This window comes from Lupinus angustifolius, chromosome LG20, assembly GCF_001865875.1.
Source record: "Lupinus angustifolius cultivar Tanjil chromosome LG20, LupAngTanjil_v1.0, whole genome shotgun sequence".
NCBI classification, from domain to species: Eukaryota; Viridiplantae; Streptophyta; class Magnoliopsida; order Fabales; family Fabaceae; genus Lupinus; species Lupinus angustifolius.
Window position 1 is genome coordinate 5175206 of NC_032028.1, and position 27608 is coordinate 5202813.

The 27608-nt window shown below is 33.0% G+C and overlaps 4 protein-coding genes across 5 annotated transcripts; 1 reads left to right on the forward strand and 3 right to left on the reverse strand.

Moving 5' to 3' along the window:
- Positions 334 to 4752, forward strand: LOC109336089. Its single transcript, XM_019572461.1, has 9 exons — positions 334 to 632; positions 1172 to 1259; positions 1851 to 1964; positions 2531 to 2613; positions 2814 to 2928; positions 3182 to 3273; positions 3545 to 3610; positions 4002 to 4095; positions 4373 to 4752. The coding sequence occupies exons 1-9, from the start codon at positions 385 to 387 to the stop codon at positions 4475 to 4477; spliced, it is 1005 nt and encodes a 334-aa protein (XP_019428006.1). The 5' UTR covers positions 334 to 384; the 3' UTR covers positions 4478 to 4752.
- LOC109336087 (mannosylglycoprotein endo-beta-mannosidase) lies at positions 4960 to 11633 on the reverse strand. Its single transcript, XM_019572458.1, has 12 exons — positions 11629 to 11633; positions 11287 to 11461; positions 10667 to 10805; positions 10103 to 10330; positions 9906 to 9964; positions 9326 to 9374; positions 8580 to 8810; positions 8024 to 8193; positions 7683 to 7887; positions 6582 to 7250; positions 6243 to 6470; positions 4960 to 5980 (listed from the first exon to the last, which is right to left on the reverse strand). The coding sequence occupies exons 2-12, from the start codon at positions 11445 to 11447 to the stop codon at positions 5189 to 5191; spliced, it is 2931 nt and encodes a 976-aa protein (XP_019428003.1). The 5' UTR covers positions 11448 to 11461; positions 11629 to 11633; the 3' UTR covers positions 4960 to 5188.
- On the reverse strand, positions 15791 to 18193 carry LOC109335422 (putative UDP-glucuronate:xylan alpha-glucuronosyltransferase 4). The gene is made up of 2 exons (XM_019571556.1): positions 17446 to 18193; positions 15791 to 16864 (listed from the first exon to the last, which is right to left on the reverse strand). Exons 1-2 carry the CDS (start codon positions 18191 to 18193, stop codon positions 15897 to 15899), a joined length of 1716 nt encoding a protein of 571 aa, XP_019427101.1. The 3' UTR covers positions 15791 to 15896.
- On the reverse strand, positions 19644 to 26306 carry LOC109336362 (mitochondrial Rho GTPase 1-like). 2 transcript variants are annotated; one of them, XM_019572912.1, is made up of 15 exons: positions 26219 to 26306; positions 25899 to 26121; positions 25585 to 25717; positions 25142 to 25291; positions 24856 to 25032; positions 24451 to 24699; positions 24241 to 24309; positions 24025 to 24080; positions 23686 to 23767; positions 23197 to 23408; positions 23043 to 23112; positions 22765 to 22877; positions 21947 to 22097; positions 20844 to 21030; positions 19644 to 19979 (listed from the first exon to the last, which is right to left on the reverse strand). In XM_019572912.1, exons 2-15 carry the CDS (start codon positions 26114 to 26116, stop codon positions 19906 to 19908), a joined length of 1941 nt encoding a protein of 646 aa, XP_019428457.1. In that variant the 5' UTR covers positions 26117 to 26121; positions 26219 to 26306; the 3' UTR covers positions 19644 to 19905. The 2 variants fall into 2 exon arrangements, with proteins under 2 accessions (XP_019428457.1, XP_019428456.1); XM_019572911.1 differs by lacking the exon at positions 26219 to 26306 and having other exon boundaries at positions 25899 to 26199.

Below are 27608 nucleotides of genomic sequence, written 5' to 3' on the forward strand. Positions count from 1 at the left end.
TATATAGACAAACAAAAAAAAGTGTGAATTTGCCATGCATGAAAACATATTGAATAATTAGTTTTTATTTTGCAAGCACCCAAAATGTAATAATATGAATAATATTAGTTCCTAAAGATTTCATAAAAAAACAATAAAATTTACTTACTCTTTGTTTAATTACACATATCTTCACTTAAAATTACCCTAACTCAAAAACTAATATGTGATCCACAAAAACAAAAACAAAAAAGAATTGAAGCTTTGTGTCTCAGTTTTCACGAACTAATGTGGTTTTGTGAAGATTTACCTTTTTTCATGATAAGAAAACAAGTTCATGGCATGGAGTTTGGTTTTGGAATATAGGAATAGAGTGTTTAAGGTAACAAGACAACATTAACAAAAATGGCTTCTTCTTCAACTATAACATGTAACTTCCACTCTAACTACCCTCCTCCAATCTCAGCCACTCACTTTTCCAACTCCTTATCTTCTTTCTCATACTCTCTACTTTCCCTTCAATCTTCCACCACTTCCTCATCCTTCAGAATTTCTGCCAAGTTCGACAAATTCCAAGGTGAACCTACCCAAGACCCTCAACTTTCATCCTCACTACAAGTACCACTAGCCCCTGTTGAGGTTGAAGATGACAGGTATTAATTATCACTTTACAATTTCCCGTTTCTAAATTATCCTTTTTCCTATGAGGAATGATATTTACATCCATTTTCTTTGTATCATGCTTAGATTTTCCTTGCATGAGAAATCCTATTATTGAAAAGATGTTGAAATGTGTTTTTTTACTTATTGTTTTATTGACTTAAAAAAGAAATTGGTAGTAGAATATTATTACTAGAGTATGTAGTTTCTTCATAACAGTGGATATTACTATCTAACATGTATGACTTTTAAGTCTAAGGGAACAGTGGATAGAGTTGTGGTTTCCATAGTACTCTCTATAAGGACTTTATGAGCTTCATTTTGTGTATGCTGGTTTGGTCTGAAGTCTATTCTGAAAAATTAAACACCATTTCTACAGAAAGCTTATGCTATTTAAAGTTTGTCCATCAATTTTGAGTCACTCCATAACATCTAGTTTATAGGAAGTTGATGCAATGATGATGACTTGTGTTTCGATATCGACTTTCCAATGGGTATAAGAAAAGTTGTTATTTTTTGGTTTTTGTTTCAGTTGCTTGCCTCCAGACTTGGAAGGTGCAGTCCGCCAATCAAGTCAGGCTGCTGGCTTATTTGTCTCTTCAGGAGGAATGAGAGCCGTAGTATGTGCCAAAACTTCATGCTGTCTTTGTTGATGTTGTTGTCACAAAATGTGAACCCATTTTAGGCTTGATTCCCCATATCATGTATATTATTGGAAATAAAAAATAGTATGAAAATTTTCAAATTATGTGTTGCTTGTTGCAAATAGAGGTGGATTCTTGTTTTAGATCTTTTCTCTAAGTACTTTTATGCAACCAAATGTCAGTACATGCTTCTATGTGGATCTTTTAGGTGAATTCCGGTCCTTTTGGCTTAAAGCCTTTAGGTTGAAGACCTTCTTCGACATTGCAACCTTTCTAAAGAACCCACCGAGCTTAAACTTGTTAAGATAAACTTCTTTCCAAATTTAACCTGTTTAACTTGACAAAAAGTAACACAATGATATTATTTTTGCTGAAGTTTTTGGATTGAAATCAAAATCTTCAATATTTTGCATCTCATGTTAGAAAATATTGACACATAGACTGTGTAGGCTGTGCAATGCAATTTCATAATTGGTTTGGTTTATCACTCAGAATGCTAATGATTCTTTGCTTTCAATCGTGTAGATCCCACACTTCTTGCATTAAATTTTCTTAACCTTCTTACAGGTTGAACTTTTAATCCCCCAACTACAATTTTTGGATGACGAGGGTGCACAGTTGGAGCTCTGGGAGTTATCAAAGATATTTTTAGATACACTTATGGAAGAAACCCAATGTCAGGTTTGTGACTTAGTGGGATCTATAACTAGGAGTTAGAAACTTTTAAGACATCAAAACATGAAGGACTTTCAAAATTCAAAATGCTTTTTCTATTCTATATTTTCAATCCACTAATGTATTTCTTGATGATGAGATTGCTTGTGTTGTTATGTCCTTGTAAGCCAAGTTGGTTTCCCTTGTATTTTCTCTGTTGTTGGATGTAAAAGCATTTGTATGCCATCTTTAGTATTGTACTTGTACTCCTACCAAGTTTTTTGTCTCCTCCTTAGCATGAGAGGCTTCTAATATGTCACTTGATTTCTATCATTAATTCTTAGTTATTGGTTATCAAGAGTTCAAAAATAGAATTTAAAAATATTAAAGAAACATTCCAGCAGTCTCCAAAATTCATTTGACATAAGGATTCACAAGAGATGGTTGTGCTATAATCACTGCCTTTTCTGCTTGACATAAGGATCCATAAAATAGATGCTCATAAAATCAGTAAATTTTACATTGTGTATACAAACACATTTATTTTGTATGTTGAAAAGTTGGTTGCTAAGTTCCATGGGTTTGATTGTTAGCGAGTTAAAGCCATATTTCCAGATGCTGGTGCAGCTGCTCTTCTTAAATATCGTTGGAAAGATGCCCTGTTTAGATTTGCAAGGTGACTCCCACTACATTGATTAATCCTCTGTTTTATTATGTTTAGATTTCTGCTTTTATCCATTTGATTCATACTTTTGCATTGCACTTAAGAACTTGATGGTAACACTGTTGCAATCCCATCAATGTTATTTTAATTTTATCCTTATATATAGTTAAACTATAGTTATATAATGTAAATCCCATTTTCTGTTTATCCAGCTTAAGTGACCGGAAGCCCGTAGACAGCGATGATGAGATTGTGATTATGGTTGTTCCTGATTACCAGATGCTAGAATATGTAGAGAAAATTGCATCCAATCTCTCAAATGATCCAGTACTTTCCTTAACTCTCCAGTTCCATCTTCAATGCAACCATATTTTGTCAGTAATTCTTGTGATACATGAAATTTAAACATCCATCTACTGAACAATGTAATGTCCTTTCCTCATTAAGGGAGAAAACTATATGTGAAAGCTTCATATATGTGTGTTTGACTTTTCATTATAGCACCTTGCATTAACTTTCCATGTATGCTAGTGTTTTAGTAGATATGTTTTTCTCATACAATCTGATCATATGTTGGCAGCCAAGGCCACTTATCATGTGGAATCCGCGTTTGATTAGTGAGGATGTTGGGGTTGGAATGAATGTCCGGAAGTTAAGGCGGTACTTTCTAAGGTATGTTTTTCGAGCTATTTTATTCAAATGTGTTGATTGGGAAACTTCTTAAACTTCAGATGACTATAAGAAACTTTAATGTCAACTAGAGTTGCATCTTTGTTTTGCTATGGTCTGCCCTCCTTTAAGCTAAAAATCAGATCATTTGAAGTTCCTTTACAGTTTGTGTTTAGTTCCTTTTGTACTTTCTTGATGCAGTTTATTTTGAAGAACCAATTCATTATTATGATAATATCAGATTACTGAACTCTAATCATCTCTTGTTGGACAGCACTTTTACAAATGTGTATTACATGCGGCCTATGCCATTCGGTGCAATCTTTAGGTGCTATCCTGGGTAAGATATTTTATTCCCTCCCATTAAGATTATTATACATAATTACTGGGCAGATTTCCTGTCTTGATTCTTGTCGCTCCCAATTTTCAGACTGTCTGCATACATAGTTACTTAACTCAATCCTAGACAAGCCAAAAGTTGGCATAACAAAATCACTTTTGGTGTTTAAAGTGAATAATTAGGTCCACTCTGTTTCTAGGTGTTGAGTGCAATCTAAACATGATTCAATATCATGTATACATTTTTCATCAAGTCATAAATTGGTGAAATTTCACACTGACTTTATGTTAATGATTTTTGGCTTTACCAGAATGGTGTGCTCCAATTTTAATAGTAAAATTCAGCACATCACGATTTGGTGTTTGATTCCTGTTTTATTGATCACATTCAGATTGTGGAAAGTGTTCAGTGATGACAAGGATAGGCCAAATAGATATTTGCTTGCCAAGGAATTGGTCAGCCGCCCCGATACTGAAGATCTTGAGGTCAGTAACTTCAATACCATACCACTTCTCCAGAATCCAGATCTTACAGATGCAATCATTTTCTATGTATATAGTTGAGGCAGTTATTGATTCCTGTTATAGTGTTAGTGATTATTTTAACTAGAAGGAGAAACATCATTAGAGAGGAAAGACAACAAAATTTGTTGGCTGATGATTCATAGTGAAAACAACCTAGCCTTAATATACATATTTCCCGAAAACCAATATGATAATCCATTAGTCTTTCTTGATGGGTATCCCTTCCTATATGATGCAGATTATATTTGGCGATGAGGAACAGAAGTCAGAGCAAGGCCAAAGTTTGTTTGAGAAAGCAGCAGGCATCTTCTCTTCGATTAATCGGTTCATGAAGGCTATGTGATGATTGGTGATGAATTTTCATACTTGTTCTCACCATTAGACCACTGTGCATCCCTTCGTGATTCATGTCGACGTATACATTTCTTCTTCAATAATTAATTGTTTTAGAAACCTTACAGCTTGTACCATATGCTAATACATGTATACATATTATGATGTATTTTGCTTTATGCCAGGTTGGCATGGTTATTCCAACTTTGCATAGAAGAAACATTTTTGTTTCCTGAAACTCTTGCAAACAATAGGACTTATCATATGACACACTCTTGCAAATGATACTATGGTCTAGAATTAATATCTACTGGTTAAGATATCACGTGACACACTCTCACCCTTCATTTTTATTGCATTGGTTGAAAAAACTAAGCAAAAAGATGAAGGTAATGGGACTTATCTGTGACATACAATGGGAAAGATGAACTTTCATATGTTGTTAGTGCAAACTTTTTGAATGAAAAAGCTGATTCAACTCAATATGAGTTAAACCATAAAGGTCATTAAATATAAAAGTTATTACAAAAGATGATTTCATACTAATCCAAGATAAATTAGAAAAAAAAACATAACTAAAGATAAATTGAGATAGATTCGAAGTAACGAAAGCATATAATAAGATTATTCTCCACCAGTCTATGGGGCACCAGCGTTTTCTGGAGCCTTTATTAAAGATAGAATAGAATGAGTTGATCAGTTGACAAGGTTGGTTGTGACATCACTGAAGAACTTCATGGATGGTTTGACCTTCCTGGTAATTCCAGCCATTCAGAGTAACTCGAGGTTTAACCCCCTGAGGGACCTCAAAAGATAATGTTACAGTCATGGCCTCTCCTGGAACTAGTGAAAAATAGTTATCTGAGTAATGAACTGGGAGAATTCTCGTGTCTCCCCCTTCCTTCTGGTCACTCTTTGAAGCGTGAACCGAAAAATGAAGAAAGAAAGCAACACCTATATCATTTCCCTTAATTTCAGAAACCTTCAAACCATCGTGTTTCCCAGCAACGCGTCTTTGTATCCTCTTAAGCCAACCAGTTTCATGTTCTTTTCCATCACCGCTGTGTACAGTTTTCAGTGAGTCTGTAGCAAACCAGCTATCACTTTGCCTAGATGTTAAGCTTTTAGAGTTTGGTATGTTAGATGTGTTTTTCACATGCATTTGAAATTTATGAGTGAGTCCATCAATGAAAACCTCAGATGTTATCTTGAGAGGTATTTTCTTCTCCCTATATGGCTCTAATAGCTTGTAATCTCCACCAGAAAGATGCAACCAATAAAAGTTTCGAGATAAAGTTTTAGAATCTGCCATCTTGTAGAATTTGAGAAGAAGAAAGTAGACTGGCTTTGGATTTTTTGACTTTGGATACTCCATCTCAACAATAGGTGTAACTTTCTTTGGCAGCAAAGAGAGGTTATCAATTACTTTGGAGAATGGACATTTTCCTTCCAGATCCCACACTGAGGCTTCAATAGCCATATTTGACAATTGTTCTGATGTAGTATTAACAACCTGTAAATATAAAAATGATACAAAACAATTAAGAAATCATTCCGAACGGAACCATTTAATAATTTGTAGAGAAAATTGTGATTTATTCCAATTTTCACCAGTTCATTACACTGATAAATTTATAATCCTTTAACTTGGTACTTAGGCTTTTTATCTCAAATTTTCACTTCATAGAGTAAAAAAAAAATGTCTCATCCTATAAAATGATGCATCTATTTTCATTCTCAGCTCATAAAAACATAAATTCTATTTAGAGACTTGCCTCTATAAAATATGTAGCCAGATTGAGCTGTACATGAACTGGCTCTGCAGCACATCGACAGCCATAGAAACCCGCTGTTTGGTCGAGTAGATGATCATAAAATTGACCTCTCAGACCTGTCCAAGGATTTTGTGTCTTCCAAATCAGTACACCTGTATATTTGCTCCACATTCGAGAAGTCCATCCCTCCAAAAGAGCTCTATATTGTATGTAGTTAACAAGCTGAGCCTGAGAAGTTGATTATAGCATAAAAGAACATCAAAGTCAACAACAGAACAAAAAAGATAGGAGGATGAAAAACGCCACATGACTTACAATTTTGATAAATATTTGTCTTACCTTCAAACAAAAATCATCAAGATCTTTCGCAGCACCATAAAGTTGAATCTGATCATGAACTTTGGTTGGTTTTGAATATGGAATGTATTTATGGTATTTCCATATGGGATTTGGAACTTCTTGTACATAACCATTTGGAAGTTTGTTAAACAATGGTATCTGCCATCCTTCTGCAGGCATTGTTGCTCTTATGGTAGCAGCAACTGGCATTCCTACAGAACCAACCTCTGGATTGAATCCGTATTTATAAAAACTATCCTTGAAAAAATCTTCTGGATTTTGAATTTCGTAAGGGCCGTCTTTAAAATCTCCCATCCCATTTGCGAATCCATCCCATAATGATCCTTGTATGTAAATGCGTGTGCCATCAAGATACTGGCTAGGATCCCCCAATGTAGGGGACAAAGCACCAACATTGTTGAAATTTTCATTTGCATGTTCAAAATAAGGATGAAGTCTTAGGTCATTATTTAGGGCAGCATTTATATCATCTGGTGGAGTTTGTTCATTTCCACCCACCCAGAGGGCAAGACTAGGATGATTTCTGATAAGCTTGACAGTGTCTCTTGCACAAACCAAGAAAACGGCATGGTCCAGTGGGCCATTTTCATTTGATATTGGATCACCGCGTCCATCAACATCTCCAGTAATCCAGAATTCTTGCCATACCTACAAGATATAAACCAGCAATGATCAATTCAAAACCTGCCACTCATGTAACATGAACATAGAGAATCTAAGATATTGGATGGGACCAAGGCCAGAGATATTTAAGTTCTAAAGCTGCTAAGTATGTAATGACCTTTTGGTCTAGCTGTAGCAGCACTTACTTTTGCTTATAATAAAAAACGCAAAATATCGATTAATCGCAAATAAGACTCAACTGAGAGGATAAGAAGCATAGACCTAATTTAAATAATGATGGAGTTATTCAATTTAATACAAACTACAACATCCACAAAGTAAATACTCAAAAAGAAAAGGAACACAGCTAAATTACACGGGCAGACAACAAAGCAGCATTAATGCAGTAAAAATATAACAGGAAAAAGAACAACAAGCAGCAGATATAAGCAAGAATGACAGTGTGGTACATCTTACAAGAAGGCCATAATAGTCACAATAATGATAGAATTCTGGCCTTTCAGCCAGTGCACCACCCCAGACACGAATCATGTTGAAATTCATATCTGCATGAAACTTGATATCTGTCTCATATCGCTTCTTTGACAATCTCAGTAGGCCATCAGACAATATCCAGTTACCCCCTCGTATAAAAACTGGCTCTCCATTGACTTTGAACAATCTACGAAATAAAATACATAAAAAACGTAATGTGAGGTAGCTTCATCTACTAACAAAATGGTAAAAGAGATAGCATCATCTACTAAGAAATAGGTAAAAGATAATAACAGTGGAGAAATATTAGAGACCACCATTACCTTCCACCAGTAGCTTTATCGATATGGCTCTCAATTTTGCGAAATCCAAAGTAATGGCTCCACAAATCAGACTCGCCAAATCCTTTAACAGCAACGTTAATAACAACATTGTGCAAAGCTTGCTTCCCCATTCCGTTGGGCCACCATAAATTGGGTTTATAGAAGAAAAGCTGCCAATTCAGACCGTTAGCATTCGAACAGAAGCATTGAAACATAAAATCCAAAGTATTCAAGTTAAACAGGATTAATAGTAAAAGGAGGCTACAAAAGTTATCACACGTTCTCAACATAGAAAAAAGAAAGTAACATAATTCATGCAGACAAGTGTCTTCACAAAACCTGTCCAAGAACCTATCACAGCGCTAAGAGATGACCATCAACACACATAGACAATAAGGCATGAAATTGTAAAAACTTACTCAAATAACCAAATTTCATGACAAAGATATATTCAATGTGTTCAAGTTCGTCACGTTTTAAAGGTCCAGGTTCTAGATAGACACATAAAGATAATGCGTTAAATTCTGTCATAAGCAGATTGGATGCTGTCACTGACCTCGGGAAATGTATATTGCATATGTGATTTAGCAGGGACTGAAAGGTGTATTGTTTGAAGCTTCTCTACTGAGTGAATGTTCCCCTCTAGTTCTGCTGTTACTTGGATAGTCAAAGAACACTCAGCAATGGTTAAGCTCCTATTTTCCAACTCAATTGTGGTATGCAGATATGCCCTCTTATAATTGTCAAAAAATGAAGATACTAAGTGGGGGTCAATTATTTTTACTGGCTGCATCAAACACAGAAACTGGAATTAGCTGGAAGTGTCATCGATTATAAAAAACAAAAAACTAAAGAATGCTTAATCAGATTTACAAAATATATGGAATGCATGTAAAGCAAAACTAACAAAGCAATTATGATGATGTCTAGCTGGTGTCTCTGCAATATTCTGATTTTGTTTTCTAGACATCTAAGTTGGAGCAACTTTGTTCACAAAATCTTGAAAACAACACAGAATGAAAAAAAGGTGACATTTTGTAAATGTTAGTAGAAGCATATCACCTAAAAAATAAAATGGAAACAAACCAAGCACTCTCGGTAACTTCTAAAACTATATCTGATAATGGCAATATATGGTAATATAAAACCCTCTTTCTTTTGGATAAAGGGAAAGGACAGTGCATTGAAAACAGAAGGATGAAGGTGGGCTTAAATAATCGGTCTGAATGGCTAATTCTCAAGTTTGTGGGAAAAAAAATACCAAAGACTACAGAAGGAACTAAAGCATTTCATACAACTCACCCCTGTAATATAGATGGAAACCTCATCCCATATTCCAGTATTCCTATCTCTGCAATCAAATTTAACACTTGCATTAGCTATTAATACATTTTGCTTTATATTGCTTTCCATGCTTCAGAAATCTAAAGAAGTCAACAGTCAACATGCAATGCTCAAGAAGTCCTATAATTTGTTCCTTTTCTCTTTTTGTGAATAGAAGGACACCATGAAGATGAAGTCACCAAAATAAATTTGAACAACATATCGTAAAGAAATTTCACTGCCACATGATATACCGAGACATGGTCCTAGTAATTTGATGCCTTTTTATTTTGCTTTTTATAGTTCAAACATTATGTCCTCTTTCACATCATTCATTCTGAGGGAACGTTAATGGCATAATATTATTTAATCCCATAAAATTATCAAATTCAATTATCCCTTAATGATGTTAGAATGATGAGGACATTGCTAGTTTGTTATCATGACTGCAATGATATATAACCTTGACGCCGAGTAAGCAAAACAGATAAAAGAATCGCATATTTTTTGTCAAGGAATTAAGAATACACACACCCCTTACAAGTAGTAGAAATGTCACCTTATAGGAGTCATCCAATCCCAACCCTCAACATATTGTGTGGCCACATCCTTTCCTATCTACACCAAAGGACAAAAAAGTGTCACTTAGTCTTTTACTTCTTAACTGATTTCAGAAGTAATCTACCACTTGAATTGATAATAGAAACTTTCACAGGCTAAAAAAAGTTAACCAATTAAGAAGGACATTTATTTGACCTCGTGATCACCGCCTTGTCCTCCCTGGGGAGGAATCATCCCAGGATGATCCGGAGGGTGAACAAGAACTGCAAGCAGGTTAGTGCCATCAGGATGAAGAATTTTAGTGACATCAAGAGAATGCCTCCGAAACATTCCTTTTGGAAGGACCATTTGGTGACCATTTAAAAATACATCAGCAGAGTAATTGATTCCACGGAAGTTCAGATCACAGTACTGATTGCCTGACTGCAAAAGGTTGAATAATTAGCAATGTCCATCAAACTCTATAAACAACAATAATCAATCCAGAATCAGTATTGTATATTCAAATCGACTTTTTTGGCGAGTATTGGATGCTTTCTCTATATTGAAAACCACTCCCATAGACTTTCAAAGCATCATATCATATTTGAATTTGGCTCAATTTAACATTCAACAAAAATTGCCAATAAAATGAGCACTATTAGAATATACAGGCGCATACAGAAATCCGATGTTACTAAAAATCAAAATAAGATCTTCTGACATGAAAATCTTAAACTGTATAGTAGTTAAATGAGAAAGCACTAGCAGAGATGATACCAGCTTAGAATGAAAGGTTGTAAAGAACCAGAAGGTGTAATAGTCTCTTCCTGAGTCACCAATATCAAAGATCGCTTCATTTCCAAGTCCATAAAAAGGATCAGGCACTAGTTTATTCTTCACCAAAGTTGCCAGAACACTGCCAAACAAATAAAAAAAAGGAATAGAACTTGTATAAATAAATAAAACTTTTAATCATCAAAACATAATAATTCACATTACAGAACATAGCTACCAAAATGCGCCGTACTGTTCTGTACGCATACATATTAATACCAACCAATATGTAATTCTTACTTATTACAATATTTTTTTGATACTAAACAAGGGTATCCCTTACTTTTTGGAACTATCCATTCGGGTACTGTTTCCTCCCAACAAGTGTCGCTCTCAGAAATTAAACACTTAACCTATTGGTTTCTGGGATTTGGCGGAGTCACATCACTCGACCAACACCTTATTAATTACTTATTACAATATAATTACAAGACATTATGCAATAACCAGTTTCCAACCGAAAATCGGGTAGCTACAGTGGAGAGAACTCCGTAGCAGTATTCAAGAATGAGTAAAAAATACATGAAAGTGCTATAAGTATAAAGATGAAGGGGATAGATTACGTTGAAGGAACAAGAGCTTCCATCCATGGTGAGGTGGGACCAGTGGGAGGATTAGTAGTTGTGAGTTGAATGCCATTGAAATGAACTTCAGTGGACCTTGCTGCCAACCACCCAGAATCTAGAATTGTCTTCCCTTCTGCTTCAGTCACATTCACCTTCATTATGGTTTTATGTTCTCTTTTCTTTTCTTGCTTTGAGTGAAGTGAGAGTGATGATGACACAATGATAATAGATAGATAAGATCTTTGTGGGTTAGCAGTTAATTCAGTCAGAAACAGAAAAGAGAAACATTGATTCAGCTCTGACACAAATCCAGCAATTTGTCTAAGAGATTTGATAGACGTGCACTTTGTCTATTTAAATCACTATTTTGGTAAGAAACGCTCTATTTGTTAGTTGGTTTTAAGTAAGAAAAAAATGACATGTCTTGAAATTTTTATATGAATCAAATTCTATCAATTAATATAAAAATTTTATTCTTTATTATTATTATTATTATTATTTTCTTAATTAGATGATATTTTTTTGATTGCATTAATAAACAAATGAAATATAAAAAATGAGACAAACAATCTTCATTTAGTTTTAAGACTTGATTCCCAAACTTTCTTTTTTCCATTTATTTCCTTACAAATACAGATATGGAGAAAAAAATGGACTGCATACTTGGACATAAGGAAGAGTATGGTCAAAATCGTCTCCAATATTATAGAAAAAATTGTATAAGTAACAAATAGAAAAAAATGGTACGATTGACAATTATAAAAAGCAAAATTATTAAATTGCATCTGCATTACTCGAAATGTTTTTTTTCCATGTGAAGTTAGCTTGATTTCTCCTATTTATAACGGTGTAATGCATTTTACACCTTTACATAAATATGAGAGAGTTGGGAGTGGTGGATGGAAAGAATACAGCATTATAATGTTATTTTAATCTACATAGTTGACTTTAAAATAATAAAACAATGATTTTTAATATTTTAACAATAAAATAACAGGCTGGGGAGATCACTAATTATTTATTTTTAGAATATGATACTTTTTGATTTAGATAAAAATTATAAATGGTCTAATGATGAAATATTCTATTAGATGTCAATAAGTTAAAGGATAAATAATTTGATCCTAACAATGAAATTTATTAAAAATAATAATCATACATATCAAAATGATTAGTTTTTTTTAAAATAAGATAAGAATATATTATGTAAAAATTGGTAGATATAATAGACATGTTCCTTAACAAAAGCACTACTAAACATTACTACTTCCCATCGAAAAAAACTAAACATTACTACTTTACACATGTACATAAGTTATTGAATGTATGACTATGCATAGTAAAATTCTGACACTTGTTTGTACTTTGTACGAGAGAATCATTTTGTGATACATTTTCCAAAGCTGAGTTTGGTCCCACTCTATCCGAGAAATAACTGCACATTTAAGATCATAATTAATGTTAATAAACTTTTAATGATCCAAATTTTTATTTATTTTTAAATTAAATAAGAAAATGGAAAATGATATATCATTGTACTAATTCTCCTACCTATAAGAAGATATTTTAATTATTAATGATTGAATTATAAGTGATATGTATTTTTTTTTGTAGGTATGAAGATTAGTAGGAGAATTTAGTATGAGCATATAACAATGCTCTTAGAAAAATGCATCCCTTTAGCGATCTCAACTTTTTCTTTATTTTAGGTTATTTGACAAAGGGCTGCATTATGCCAAATCATTAGTAGTACGATGTGATAAATAATGGTGTTGTAAGTGTGTTTGATACATATTTGGATGCAAGAGGGTCATCAGGAGCTTAATTTCTACTTTCTAGAGCAATTGAAGTCTCCTATGAGTACATTACTTTGTCATCTAGAAATGATTTTTCCTCCATCCTTTTTTACTCTTAAGATGCATTTGGTGATTCATTTGGCATATGAGGCTAGAGTTGTAGCACAAAATAGATCACATTAATTTGTATACACCAAAATAGTTAGGTAACTTATACTCTTTTATTTTTGTTTAGTTCTCCAAATTCAGATTGTAATGAAGATAATGAATATGATATGACAATTTTTATTACTAGAGTTTTTTCATTTATTTTATTCATTCATTAATGTCATTTTTATTCCTTGCAGATGAAGATTAGACGACTAATTTCTTTTTCATGCAACGAACTCATAAAGGAATCATTTTGATTTTTTTGGAAACACAATTTGTATCTATTTATATGTACCTCATCCAAATTGTATAATTTGTAGGATGGTAAGACTTCCTTATGTGTATGATATGTAGTTATGATATTTTTAGGTGAATATATTTAACTCGTTTTACATCGGATTGTATAACTTTTTTAATTTTAAATATTATGATGTGTTCCAATATTTATTTTTCCATTATGATTTCATATTACATTAGTCACTAAAACAAATTGAAATGAGACTATAAACATATGTATAACTCTTTTACTATCATCAATACTATACCAATAGGATAAAATTGTAGGTATAAGAAAAACATTCAAAAAAACCTATAGTGACAGAGGAAATACGTAGGTAACTTATAGTGACAGACAAAATCCGAAGTTATAGGTTGAAGTTTTATACTTACGCCCCCGACAATCATCACTAAAACCTATAGTGACGGTGAAAAACTTTAGGTATAGCGACTTAAATACGATGGACACAAACTTCCGTAAGTAAAAGTTCTTTGTAATATACCTACGATTTTTATCATTTACCAATGATTTTTGTCCGTAAGTATATGACAAATTTCTTGTAGTGAGTTGATATGTTTTTTTATACTACGAAAAATATCCCTTTTAGAATGCATAAAAAAATAATAAATAATAATAATGTATAAGTATTTTTGCAATTAGAGTTGTATAGAAAGTTCATACAACTCCATTCACCTAAACGTTTAAACAAAATAATAATAATAAAATGATTTCATGTTATACACTAATAGTATAAGTATTTGTATACTATTAACAAATCATTTACTATTCATATGTTAACAATCGTTGATTTTCAAACAAAATTAATACAAACCAATAATATATAATGTATTGACAATATATAAAATTTTACACACATTGATAAAAACAATAATTTGTTCATTTCATATCATTTGTTATTAAAGGTTAACGTACACAAACAAAAAGTATATTTTTTGTATTTTAAAAAGGACAAAAGATATGATGTAGGTAGTAGAAATAATAACCCATATTTATATTTATGTCATGACTCATGATAGATACAAATCTAATAAAATGATAATTGAAATATATACATCAATTCTCGTGCCTCAAAAAGAATAATAATACAATCATAATCTCATTTCTTATGGGGATTCCAATTATATTGTTATAAAAGAAATTAGTAGGAGACACCCAATCTCAATTATAAAGATTAGATTCCTTGTTATGGATATATTCTACATTAGTTGGATTTGCTACCACCGAGTTAAAACATTGCATCTATAACTCTAAGCAACAAAGGGTCAGAAGGAGACACTACAATAATTTTGGCAATTTACAAATGTAAAAACCATCTCCAAGATTAAACCCAAATGAAGTACATAAATATCTTAATTATATAATATATATGATTCAACTGTGCATAATAAACTTATATGTAACCTCCAAAACAATAAAACAGTAGGGTTAATAAAGCATTTGCATGGAACCTCAAGTTTTTATATGGTTGGGGAGGGATAGAGAAGAAAGAAGTTGAGGGGAGAAAAATTATGAAGAAAGTATATTTTTCTCTTCTTTAATTGGAAAGAGATAAAGGTGGAAAGAACAAAAATAATTAGGATACACATAAAATTCTTTCTCATCATATATGATTTGGAGAGAAAGCACAGGAGAAAGAGCTTGATACATGAAATGACAACTATAACCTTACAAACTCTTATTTGTTAATATTTTTTCATTCTTTTTATTTAATGGCGTTTTTGTCTTTTCAAATATAATGTTTTTTTATTCTACTTTATATTCAATCAAACAAAGAAGATAGACCAAGTTATTTATCTAATGGTGTAAGACATTACTAAATTTTCAGGATGACTTAAAGGTCAATAATTTAATTCGTAAAAGTGACACTTGTTGAGAGAGTCAATCGCACACTCCGAAAGTGGGTTACTTACTAAATAATATTAAATTTTATTCATTTTATCATTTATTTCTTATTTCTTTCCCTCTTTATCTTTCTCCTATATTTCTCTTTTCTCACTTTCTTCTCTCAACCAAACAAAACATTAAGTTTCACACACACAATATAAGTGTAATATTTATGTATTGTCATTATAAAAATTTGTACACGTTCAATATATAATCCATTATTTATTTATATTATTTTATTTGAAGAATCAATAATGATTAAAATAAATAGTGTATGATGGACTAATAACATATCAAACTTTTACATCGTTGAGTGCAAACATTTTTATTTCAAAAAATATTTGTATACATTAGTTAATTTTTTCACCCCAAATTATATAAAATTACACTACCATTCCATTTGTAGACATTTTGAAACATGCAATGCAACTTGCATCTTCTATCCTCTCGTCATGAAACTGTGAACCTATAACCTAATTCTAATCCACATAATGTTTCCTTCTAGGATCTTTAACCTCGATTTTCCAATGCACGTCACACAAAGTAGCATTTCTTGCTATTCTTCTGTGTTTAATTATCCTTTCCTCCATTTTCTTTGTAAGGCCACAATAAGATTGCAACTCCACCGGCATTGCATCATAAACCATCCACCACCTTTTATGAGCTGAATCACTTGCAAAAATATGGTGATTCTCCATGTCCCAATTACAATCATAATCTCTATAACAATTCCATGGCTTCAAACCCAAGTAATGCATGACATAAATGTCCTCAGGAACCTCATTATCTTGCTTCTCATTCTTCTTTTGAAAAATCTTGAGGTAGTTCAACTTTCTTGGCAACCTATGCCACCATGTGAATATTTCATTAACAAAACCTTGGTCACCTCCATTATATGGTTTCACCTTCAAACTTTGCATCATAAAATGCTCAAACATGCACATTGAAGGTTCAATAACCATCAACCCCGAATTGAATACCATAAGGTTATTAGGTGCAGCCGATAATTGAGGGTAAGTGAAGAAATCATCGATGTTTTTGAGTACTAGAATATCAGAATCTAGGAAGATGATTTTGTCATACATTGTGAGTTGCCATACTCTAAGCTTGCTATAGTTCCATTCATTATATGAACCTTTTTTGGCAAAAGGGTTTAAGATACGTTTAATGCGTCTAATTTTCCAACCTGCAGCTTTTAAACCTTTTATGGAGTTGGGACCAATGGAATAATCTGCAAGGAGGAGTAGGTCTATGTTATAGTTGTTATCATGAAGAATGCTGTTATTGCTTTGAAGGGTGATGCTTTGTGCTAGAGCTATTGCACCACAAACATAAGCTTCTGAGGAGTGGAGGATTGTTACATAGGCTAGCCTTGGAATTTGCATGGTGTAATTGTATTTCAATGTTGCTGCTGATTGTGACATATAGGCCCTCCACACCTCTTTACCTGAACATGATCATCATAAACAAAACATGTTACTTCTTTTATTTTCCGAGTGAGGCAAGCTATGAAATTTACATTTGATTATTCATACTCTTCATTAGTACAAGTTGCTTATTCATATTCCTATAACCAATTATGTTTTTTATAATGAAAACATAAGAGAATAATTACTTAATATAAAATGGGAATAATTTCTATTTAATGTAATGAATGGTAGCAATTTAAACAGATTTGATTTGATTGGGAAATTATTTTCAGATTTTTTTATCTAATCATGACCTAACTAGTTTAGAGTTTATGATTCAAATTCTACTCATTCCGCTTAAGGAAGCAAGACTCCTTACATCTAAATCTATTATATAGGAGTCTCCTACACTTGCTATCGCATTTTTTATTATCTTGTTTGATTTTGTAGTAAGTTAAGTTTCTAGGATATGTATAATAAAATTATAACCCACCAGGCCACTATGTTCTTCATTCTTTTTATTCTACTTTTATCTATCAAACAAGATGATCAAATAACATTCAAAAAGAAATAATTTTAAAAACTTATTGTATCTAGCTTAATTGAAACGAAAATGTACCTTTTACTGCATAACCAGGAGCAACCTTGCAGGTACCAACAGGCATAAGCATTTTTTGTCTAAGGCTCTTCAAATCAGGTCTATACACCCAATACTCACCTAATTGATGCAAAAATAGATCATCACATTTGAAAATATCTACGATGGGACCACAAGACCCAATAAACACAACATAAACATCTTCATCAACTTCCAACTCCTTCACCCACCCACTCTCCATTGCCAAATTAGCTACCACCAAATTAACTTGCAACCTAAACACATCCCTAACACCTTCCACACATGGAACTCTTGCCACCACCACATTGAGATCTTGATAATCCTCCAACTTTGGCATTGGCAAAATAGGGCACTTGGAATTATTTTCACTAATCCATTCAGGAAAAATGTCTTCCCATTTCATGTTTTGATCTACATGATCAAACTCAATAGATACTGTCTCTACTTGTGGGTGCAGTGCATCAAGTTGTTCATATAATAAACTGTTATCATTAATTGTTGTATCAATATTAACTAGACCCACCTTAATACTCTTCTTGCTCGTGCCAGTGATTTTTTCTATAGCATCAAACCATGCAGGCTTTGTTTTCTCCACCTGATCAAGTATGGTGGTGATAATAGGGAGTCTTTTGGGCTTCACGGGAAGTATAAAAAGCGAGAGGGTTATGGAGACATGCAAGAGAATGAGATAAGGATCAGCTTTTCTCTTTGATGATAAAAAGGAAAAGGAAAAAAACTTGGAAATCATAATTGGTTCCAAAAGTATTGCAAGTGTGATAGTTTTGAAGATGTGTATATTTGACGATATTCGTATAAGGTTTTGCTGGGTCGAAATTTTGCGTGAAGCCTTATTTTGGAGGCACCTTTTGTCACGATCTCATCATGATTACAACAAATATAATATTCTTGCTAAGAATTTGTTGGGGAAATGAAACATAACCAATCCATCACTAGGATACCATGCGTGCAGTGTGACACAGAACCTATCTATTGCCAATAAACTTTATTCCATAATTCGAAACTCTAATCTTGTATACAATACTAAATTAAAATGAATGCTATCGGACAATTTTAATTTATATGAATTTCCATTCCTTTTTTAAATCGCAAATACCTTCCATAGACATAATCGAATTTGATAAGATTATGATGAGCAATAAAAATCTTCATAACAAATATTTAAAACATTTAGTTTCTTTATGAATTAAATGTCGAAACCTCTAATTAACAATCTCCGCCACTCCATGTTTATTCTTCAAAGGCCTAGTTATAATGAGTGGTCCATTTGTGGTCAAATAGAAAAACTTGTAAGAAAATATAACCAATATGTCATATTTGGAAACATAAACATTTATATTTGTTAGTGTTATCATTTAATAATAAATTTTAATTAGAATTAAATTTTTAATATATTGTAAATCATTTATTGATTGTCTCTACATAGATATGTCTTCACACAAGTCTTTTTCTATTATTTATTATCCCTTGCGTGTCTTTTTTTGTTTTGAGGATAACATGCCTTAGAGAGGATCACATATAACCTTTTCTTTTTATCTACACATCTCTATTTAGTAGAATTACAATAAATAATACAAAAATATTATTTTATATTTTTATAATATATATATATATATTCAATTAAATGACACATTTTAATTGATATGAAACACAAATGAGCACACCAAAAGGAGATAGGAGACCTTCCTTCTTGAAACATAATGTTATTATACGAAAAAATAGATGGGAATAACCCGACTTCAAAACCGCATTCACCTCTCCCATCCATGCAGGGTGAGGTACCTACATGTAGGGTGAGATCAAGATCATATTGCCAAGCTTAACCTCCGCAAGTGTTCTGCAATAAAGCTCATCCCACAGGAGCTTCAACTTAGTTACAAGTTACAACTTCAAATTTGCTGGTTAGACAGAATCTATAATTACTATAGCACTTGAATTTATGCCCAAGAAGGCCATTCAACAAAATAATGGCTATCAGCTCAAAACAAATAAGTAGAGGAAGAGACGGGGGGAAGTGAAAACCAACATACAGTAGTTTGGTTCATATAGCGCACTTAAAAATCTGATAACCATTTCTATCGATTTTCGGCAATTGCAAGGCTAAAGGATCTTTAACTACAACCTTGTCTATAAATTGTAGAGATAGGCTTTCATTCTTTCCAACTTTCCAGTAATTAACTGGGTCGACATGATAACCCATTATTATTGTAACTTCACGAAGTCCCTAGCCAGCAAAAGATGGGGGGAAACACAATGAAAACTTGTATTGATATTGTAAAAGAAAGAAAGAGAGATAGAAGACAGTTTGAATCTCTACAACAATTGGCATAAAATAGCCAACTTAATGTTGAAGGTAGCATAGCTACGTAGCTAGCCAGGGAAAGATGCATCTTCAGATCACAGGGTATAAATAGAGGCTGGACCATTAACAAAACCTGTCTTTTAACCAGAAGAATTCTTCCTTGAAGCATATACCCGATAAGCAGCCAGACCAACTACAGCCACTGCAGCTCCAACTGCAATATTTTGAGATAATAAATTTAATGAACAATGGAACAAAAAGGGCAGAAGCATTAAATAAAAAACCACTATTTGTCTATTAAATCAATGACCTAAATAAATAAACCTGTTGTATTTTTTTGTTTTTTAAGTTTATACAGGAAGGCATCCCTCTAAGGGTCCTATTACGATTTGGGTTTTGGAGGAGAAAGAAAGGAAAGACTTGTAGTCGTCTCACAAGTGTATTTCATGACTCTGAAGTCTTCCATTTTCCTTCCCCTCCAAAACTCAACTTACAACGGACCCTAAGTAGTCTACTGTGTGGCCTTAGTAACTCGTGTATTTATTAATCTGCTAAACTTTGATATTGCTGATAATTTATAGCCTCAATAATCCTTAAATTCCAAGGTAGAACGATATGAAACAAGATCAAGGTAAGCCCAGAAAAAATATGAAACAGATCAACTGAAAGAGTGAAAAATGAAAATAACAAGATTCAGATAAAGGTAAGCCACTAGGATTGAACTAGTAGTGAGGAATTTGAGTAGTTTTCATGGAGTAATAGGTTCAAAACTCATTATTTTACCCCACACAAAAATAAAAAAGATTCACATAAAGGTAAGATGACGATAAGAAGCTTAATGAGTGTACAGACCTGTGCATCACAGTTGCACAATACCTCAAGATTATGAGACAACATACCAAAAACCTTTAAAATCAAAGCTGACAACTAAACAAAAGACAAAGAACATCTAAATCATGACAATCACATCACCACAATGCAAGCAAGATTAAAGGCACATTTCAGTTAACACATAAGATAAAACAGCTTAAAATGTGGAATGTAATGAAGGAATGAGTCAAGCCAAAAGCTGTCATACCTGAAACAACCATTAGAGAACGATTTATAAGCCTGTGGTACTGCTTGCGACTTCTCCCAGCTTCAGTTTCTGGAATGCTTAAATGAGGGTGTTCGGCAGCAGTTACAATACGGCGGAAAAGACTGTTGAAATCCCCTAACTTCACACTTATTGGGATAGGAGCCTCTACTCCCATATCCTGACTAACCTGCAAAACAGACAAGTCAAAAGTGTCATTGCAGTTGAGTAAGGGGAAGGCAGCTTCTTGAACATTTTTCAGCATAAAGCACATGTGGCTAATTGTTAAAATTACATGTACCCAGGGCTTCGCTTCACATCACATTACTCACACAGCATGACAAGAAAACTATATAATTATGAATATTAACAGAGCAGTCAGAGTGAAACCAATCAAAGATAATCTACAAAATAGTCATAATAAAACTTCTGTTTGGAATGAGTATCTTGTTTGGTAAGTTAGCCTTATTAGTTGTTTATTTTCTCATCTTCAGAGCACACCGGCTAGATGAATCAACCTTATGCTACAAATCTTATACTTAGCTAATATGGGAAAACTAACCCAATGCCTTATTTGTCTTCTCAAGTCAATTCTAATATGGAATTCGGAGATGAAAATCTGAAAAATCCAAATGGAAAGTAACATATAATTATGAAGTGTGTTTTATCTTTTGCATAGTCATGGCTCATGACCTGTATCTCTAAATTATGCCATTAAAATGGTAAACCAAGTAACTCACTAAAAAAATAAACATCCCAGTAAAATGTAAATATCTCAAAGAGGTGCCACAACACAGCTCTTATATATAAATAGTGAAACAACAAAAATCAAACTGGACTTCCAAGGTGGGGAATAAAATTTCATAACGACAAAAAAATATATCAATAGACAGACTATTACTACTTAACCATATTTTATGTTTGGAAAATTAAGATGAAAAAACAATTTCAAAACATGTTGTCTTCACTAACTCAAATAGATTTCTTTTCTAACCATCCAATAATTTAAAAGCATATGTTAAGCACAATCCAAAATCACAAGAACAAACAACATGCACACTTCTTATGCATACAATCATGCAAAGAAATAAGCCAATAAAAAATACCCTAGTCGACTCTTGTATAGCCATTGGAAATGAATCCAGATCATCTTTAGTTGCAACTATAAGGCAGGGCACCTCAAAGCCAGTATCTTCTCCATGACCAGCGATTTCTACCAGCAGTTCAGATGACGCCCTCCAGGAGGACTCATCAGACCTGCATTAATAATTTGGTCAGCTCTATATATCCACATTTTTTCAACTATGGGTTGTCCATGCGAAATGGCCATGAAATGATAGCTAACTCAGATTGCCATGGATGAGAAGCCAATTTAATCAAAGCCTTTTGAGTTCATATTATATAAATCCGAAATGACTTAATCATCTTGAATTAACTTGTCTTCAATTTATGTGTGTATATAGCAAATGCAAGTTTATAAAATTGTGTCAGATATTGTTTCTCTCAGCTATGCCTATAAGCTGTTTTAGGAAGCTCATCCAAACTCACAACAGATATTTCTAAGTGATTATCAATTATGATGTTAAATTATTGCTTATCAGCTAAAACTATCCAAACAGACTACAAAATATTAATTAAGAGATCAATTCAGGGGAATGAGTGGCACTTTCTTACAGATTTTATATATAATACTTTGAAATAAGTTATTTACCCTGTCCTGATGCAAAATATCAAAATAAAAACAAATACATGATGAGTGTTCTCTGCAATAAAATATTTTATTTCATGCCTTATCTGCATTCTGGGTTCAACATAAACATGAAACCATTTCTAAAAATACAATTATGAACTCAGTACCTTTTGCAAATAGTAAAGTAACAAAGATAATCCATAATGAATAGAGTTATTTAATATCAGCAGTCACCTGTCGTGAACAAAAACAGCTATGTCACATGAGGCTAAAGATTCCTTGTTGGACAGCAGATTTCTAACTCCATCTTCGGGAATCTCTCTCAGTACAAGATATTTTTTGTTTTCCTGCAAAAAATATGATAAAACGCATAGTTGAGATGAAAGAAATGCCACGAAAAATAAAATGAATACAAAAGAAAGACTACTCTAGTATTAGAAATGGGGAGGGAGAAGAAACTTTTTGCTTAGTAAGCAGCAGATATTGTAAAATGACACAAAAGTATCATTTACCACAGAAATATCAACAACATTTACAGCATATCGGTCCTCGGTGGTTGGGTTGGAGTTTTCCGAATATGGCCTGCATTGTTAATTCAGCAACAGTAAGGCTAAAGTTACATCACCAAGGCAGGAAGCTTCAAGATAAAATATAAAAGGAAAAAACCTTCCAATAAAAGAATTCAATAAGGCAGATTTTCCAGCATTCCTAGGCCCAAAAACAAAGCACTGCAAAACATTTCTTTCTGAACGTTGCTTCTTGCGATCTAAACGCCTTCGCCTAGTCACACGGATAGCGGATGAAGGATCACCAGTGTAACCAATGTATATCAGATTCTCCACACTAAAAGTTGGGTTCAGAAGTGTCATAAGTGCCCACTGTCCAGAAAAACGAAAAGAACAATGGTTATGAATGGCATGGCAGATAAAACACCATATGCAATAAAGGTACAAGAATCAGATATATAGCCATACATATTCAAATTAAGGAAATAGATAAAATAATTGGTTGACACAGTTTAAGCAACCTTGATTCCAAGGCACTTTCAAATTTGAGTGATGAAACTCTCTAACACAATAGACACACACTTATAAAAGCATCATTAAAAAATGCAGGGACAGTGGAACAGAGAGAGGATATAGAAAACTTGCACACCTCTGACAAAAATGCATCAAGCGATAGTCCTCCAAATGCATTTTTCTCTGCAGCATTCTCATATAGAGTTCCAGTCCAAGGACTGCAATCAATAAATCATAATAATATAAAATAACATTGGCAAGAGTCCTAATTAACATTCAGGCTTGGAAAAGGCATACATAAGAAAAATTACCATAGCTAGGGTTTGTAAAAAGATTGAAAAAAGACAAAAAGTATATACCAGATCCTCATAACACTTTCCCACTCCCAATTCAGTAAAAGAAACCAATGCAAAGTAATCTACCTGTAATCGTGGATAATAATGTATCAAGCACAGAATGTGAGAAATCAATCTACCTTTCTGGGGCTGTAGAAAACAATTCCTCAAGTTCACGAGGTCGCAACATCCCATCCTGGAGGAACAAAAGATATAGACAAACTTCAAGAAAAATTAGGCAGGTTAAAATTTGCAATCTACATCACAAGAAAGCCATTTGAGAAAATGTTTGAAAATAACATAACAGGAAGCATAGAAAAGTAAAAATATTCAAGGCATGTGCACAAATGACGTACTCCATCACCGTCAAAAGCATCAAAGATTGCTTTCAAGAAATCAAGTGCTTCATTTGTCAGCTCCACACTCTGCAGACATCAAAGCCAATTTATATCAGAACAAGATAAAAACTCACTGCGCTCCACAAATTGATCTCAGACAGGTAAACAAAATCTACACCATCCACAATCGACAATGTTAAAATTCATGATTCATCTCAAAATAAATACCTGATCGGGAGCCAGTTTCAAAGGCGGAATTAGATCATCAGCAAGCTTGATTTCATCATTATATCCGAACTTCCTAAGAACAGTCCATGTTGTCTCAAGACGCCCCTTTTCTATGAAAAGGGCATGAAGAAAGAGGAATCCTGTCAATGTAAGCCCACGCTCATTGACACCTTCAGACAATTTTTCTTGCACAACCTTCTTTACACCCACAATTTCAGATGGTTGCAAAGGTGCATTGAAACATTTAACCTGTTGACAGATTTGTTAGATTTTTTTCACAAACCTTATGCAAATTATCTTGCTAAAACATAATAAATAAACTTATAATCACACTTCAAAGTGCTAGATAATTAAAGGCCTGATTTCAATATTTAATGTTGTCATCTGAAAAGAGGGATATACAACCTGAAAATCATTCAGCTCAGCATCACTAAGGGCACCATCTCTGTCATGGTCACAGAGGATAAAAATCCGCTTCAAAGCCCGCACACATCGAGGCTTTAGAGTCTGTGACTCCTGATCAAATAATGGAGCTGTTGGATGAAGAACAGCCTTTTGCGCGTAGTAGAAGACTTCGGGGACCTTCAAAAATGGAATTCAATTATAATCGCATGAAACGTAATTCAGATATAACTCATCAGTACCTTCAATATAGGATGTCAAAGCATTTAATGCCATAAAAAGAAGATACCTGGATATGCCTGGATGCTGAACACTCAATGCAAGTTTCAATTTCTCGGAACTGTTGCATTATTGGTGACATCACCTGTTCTAGGCTCACCTGTTGATTTTCATCTCTCAAATCAAGCTTACAACCAACCACTATAACTGGGACTTTCACCTGCTCAATGGGTTCAAATATCTATGTCATCCATATGTACATTACACAAAAAAGCAGGGCAAAAAAATTATGTCAATCTAATCAAACTGTATGAAGCACAGATGTAAGTAGATCGGAACTGGTTTTTAACAGTTTCCACTAATGCATCGATGTCCCCCTCTTTCATTGTCAAGAAACAACTATTTTATCCCTCCTCTTAACTCTATATTCACTGCTGAAGAATAAAAAATAGAGCTGCAATTGAATATACAATCCTTCGATAGGGCAAAAAGATTAAAACATAAGATGATAACCTCTAATTTCCGGACATGTGGGAGCCAAAATGTACTCAGATTTTCAAGTGTCTCAGGCCGATCACAAGCATAAGTGAGAACAACTGTGTCAGCGCGCTGCAATTCTTCAGCAACTTTATCACTATCCTCAGATCTGCAAAATAATAATAACAAACAATAATTCAATCAACACATTCAGATTTTTAAGAATAAACATTAATCAAAGAATAAACAAATCTACAACCACAAATTCAAATTTCTGTTTAGTTTAAATTCAATATACAGTAAATAGCGGAATCAACAAACGAATTTAGAAAACAAGTTCACAATTATACCGAGAAGATGTATCAATGATTGTGATTGGAACACGATCAGGATAGAGATCTTCGGGCAACCTAGTAGGAGGCAAGATATGAGGAACATTAATGGGGAAATTTTCAGCAGCGGCAGTTATGATGAGACTTGATTTTCCAGTTCCTTGATCTCCGGCAACAACAATTCGAACTCCACTGTGACCATGTGGATTCACGGTTCCAGAAGAAGCTTTCGCCATAGAAACTGCAAATAATATGAAGAAAGAGAAAAAGGAGTGAGAAGAAGTTGGAGTGAAAGAGAAGAGAGAGGAGTGTGAGAGTGAAGGATGAAAAACCCTAACCTTGTATCGGTAGTGAGAATGGTGAAGGTAGCAAAATCAATCGATTAGTTATTATGTAAGTATATATATGTTTGTGCGTATATTTAAATAATCTTGGGTTTTGCAGCTATAATCAAGGCTTGTATCCATTCCCTAGGAGTACAAAGGGCTATCATATACTGATACTAATATGAGAAATAAATGTATGTTGAGTTGGAATATGAGTTTGTTAGACTAATACAATACGAGTATAGATATCATCATCTGATAATATTAAATTGTGTATAGATATTATATTCTGATATATATTATTAGTGTAATTTTGTTTACACATAACACATTATTTATCATTTATTTATATTATTTTTTTTACGAGTTAATGATATTTAACATATATGTCAACAATGTAAAAATAATTACATTGTTTGTATATACATATTAAATGCTTAACATTTTTTATAAGTAAAGTAATTTTAACATGTTATATTCCTTTATAATGAACAAAATATTATAGTGTTATATAATATATTAGCTACCAATGGGTATTGGTTCAAGTGGTACAAGTTTAATTTCCCTTAAGCAAAATCTCGGGTTCGAGTTTTGTGATTAAAAAAATATTCATTATGAGTGTTAGCCTCACATACATGTGGATGTTGTCGAGTCGGACAGGATTGCGTTTAGTGCGAGGATGCATGTGGTAAACAAAAAAACTTCTATATGACCACCAACAAGACATTGGCTTAGTGGTGTAAGCTGGATTCCCAATATTAATGGTTCGATTATTGGGAGCGACACTTATTTGGAATGACAGCCACGAAACCCAAAAAATATTAGTTCATTATCTAAAAAGTTAAATAATACTATGTACCAAAAAAAACTTATCTATAACTAATGTGTTTTTTATCAACTTACATTATTATTGTTTAGGATTGAGAGTAAAGTCTTCATTGGCCAAAAAAATTTAAAAGTAAAGAGAATAATACCTAATTAATATGCAATTTATTTGTTATATTTTCAATTTAAATAAAAAATATTAAAAATGTAATTCCATCTTATTCTTCTCTTCATAGATATTAAAATTACATTGGATTAATCGGTTCAACTAAAAACTATTAAACTTAACACATATTTAAATAATATAGTAAAAAATTATATTCGTCATACAATCATAATATTTCTATTAAAATTTAAAATATTGTTGTGGAAAATCATATATCACTAATTTGTTTATACTTCTAAAAAATAATTTACAATATCCAAACAATTTCTTTTAAATATTATCAAGTATATCCTATGTGTAACTGCTCCTCCAAACAAATATTATTCTCAGGAATTGAACTCTTAACTTTTTAAACAATTTCTTTTGTTAAAAGTAATGTAAATAAATTACCACCAATATTATACTAATTAT

Bases quoted from the DNA above. Each gene is read 5' to 3' on its own strand.
- LOC109336087 (XM_019572458.1), bottom strand. From the start codon at position 11,447: ATGAAGGTGAATGTGACTGAAGCAGAAGGGAAGACAATTCTAGATTCT. The intron at 10,331-10,666 runs GTATCATCTCTG...AACCTTTTGCAG, and splicing joins CAACCTTTCATTCTAAGCTG to TCAGGCAATCAGTACTGTGA. The intron at 9,375-9,905 runs GTGACATTTCTA...ATTTGATTGCAG, and splicing joins GATTGGATGACTCCTATAAG to AGATAGGAATACTGGAATAT.
- LOC109336362 (XM_019572912.1), bottom strand. From the start codon at position 26,116: ATGGCGAAAGCTTCTTCTGGAACCGTGAATCCACATGGTCACAGTGGA. The intron at 25,033-25,141 runs GTATCTTCTTTT...CCATTTTTGAAG, and splicing joins CAGCATCCAGGCATATCCAG to GTCCCCGAAGTCTTCTACTA. The intron at 23,768-24,024 runs GTAGATTGATTT...TATTGATTGCAG, and splicing joins TTTTCTACAGCCCCAGAAAG to TCCTTGGACTGGAACTCTAT.
- LOC109335422 (XM_019571556.1), bottom strand. From the start codon at position 18,193: ATGATTTCCAAGTTTTTTTCCTTTTCCTTTTTATCATCAAAGAGAAAA. The intron at 16,865-17,445 runs GTACATTTTCGT...GATCATGTTCAG, and splicing joins TCCTGGTTATGCAGTAAAAG to GTAAAGAGGTGTGGAGGGCC.
- LOC109336089 (XM_019572461.1), top strand. From the start codon at position 385: ATGGCTTCTTCTTCAACTATAACATGTAACTTCCACTCTAACTACCCT. The intron at 633-1,171 runs GTATTAATTATC...TTTTTGTTTCAG, and splicing joins GTTGAGGTTGAAGATGACAG to TTGCTTGCCTCCAGACTTGG. The intron at 2,929-3,181 runs GTACTTTCCTTA...ATATGTTGGCAG, and splicing joins CCAATCTCTCAAATGATCCA to CCAAGGCCACTTATCATGTG.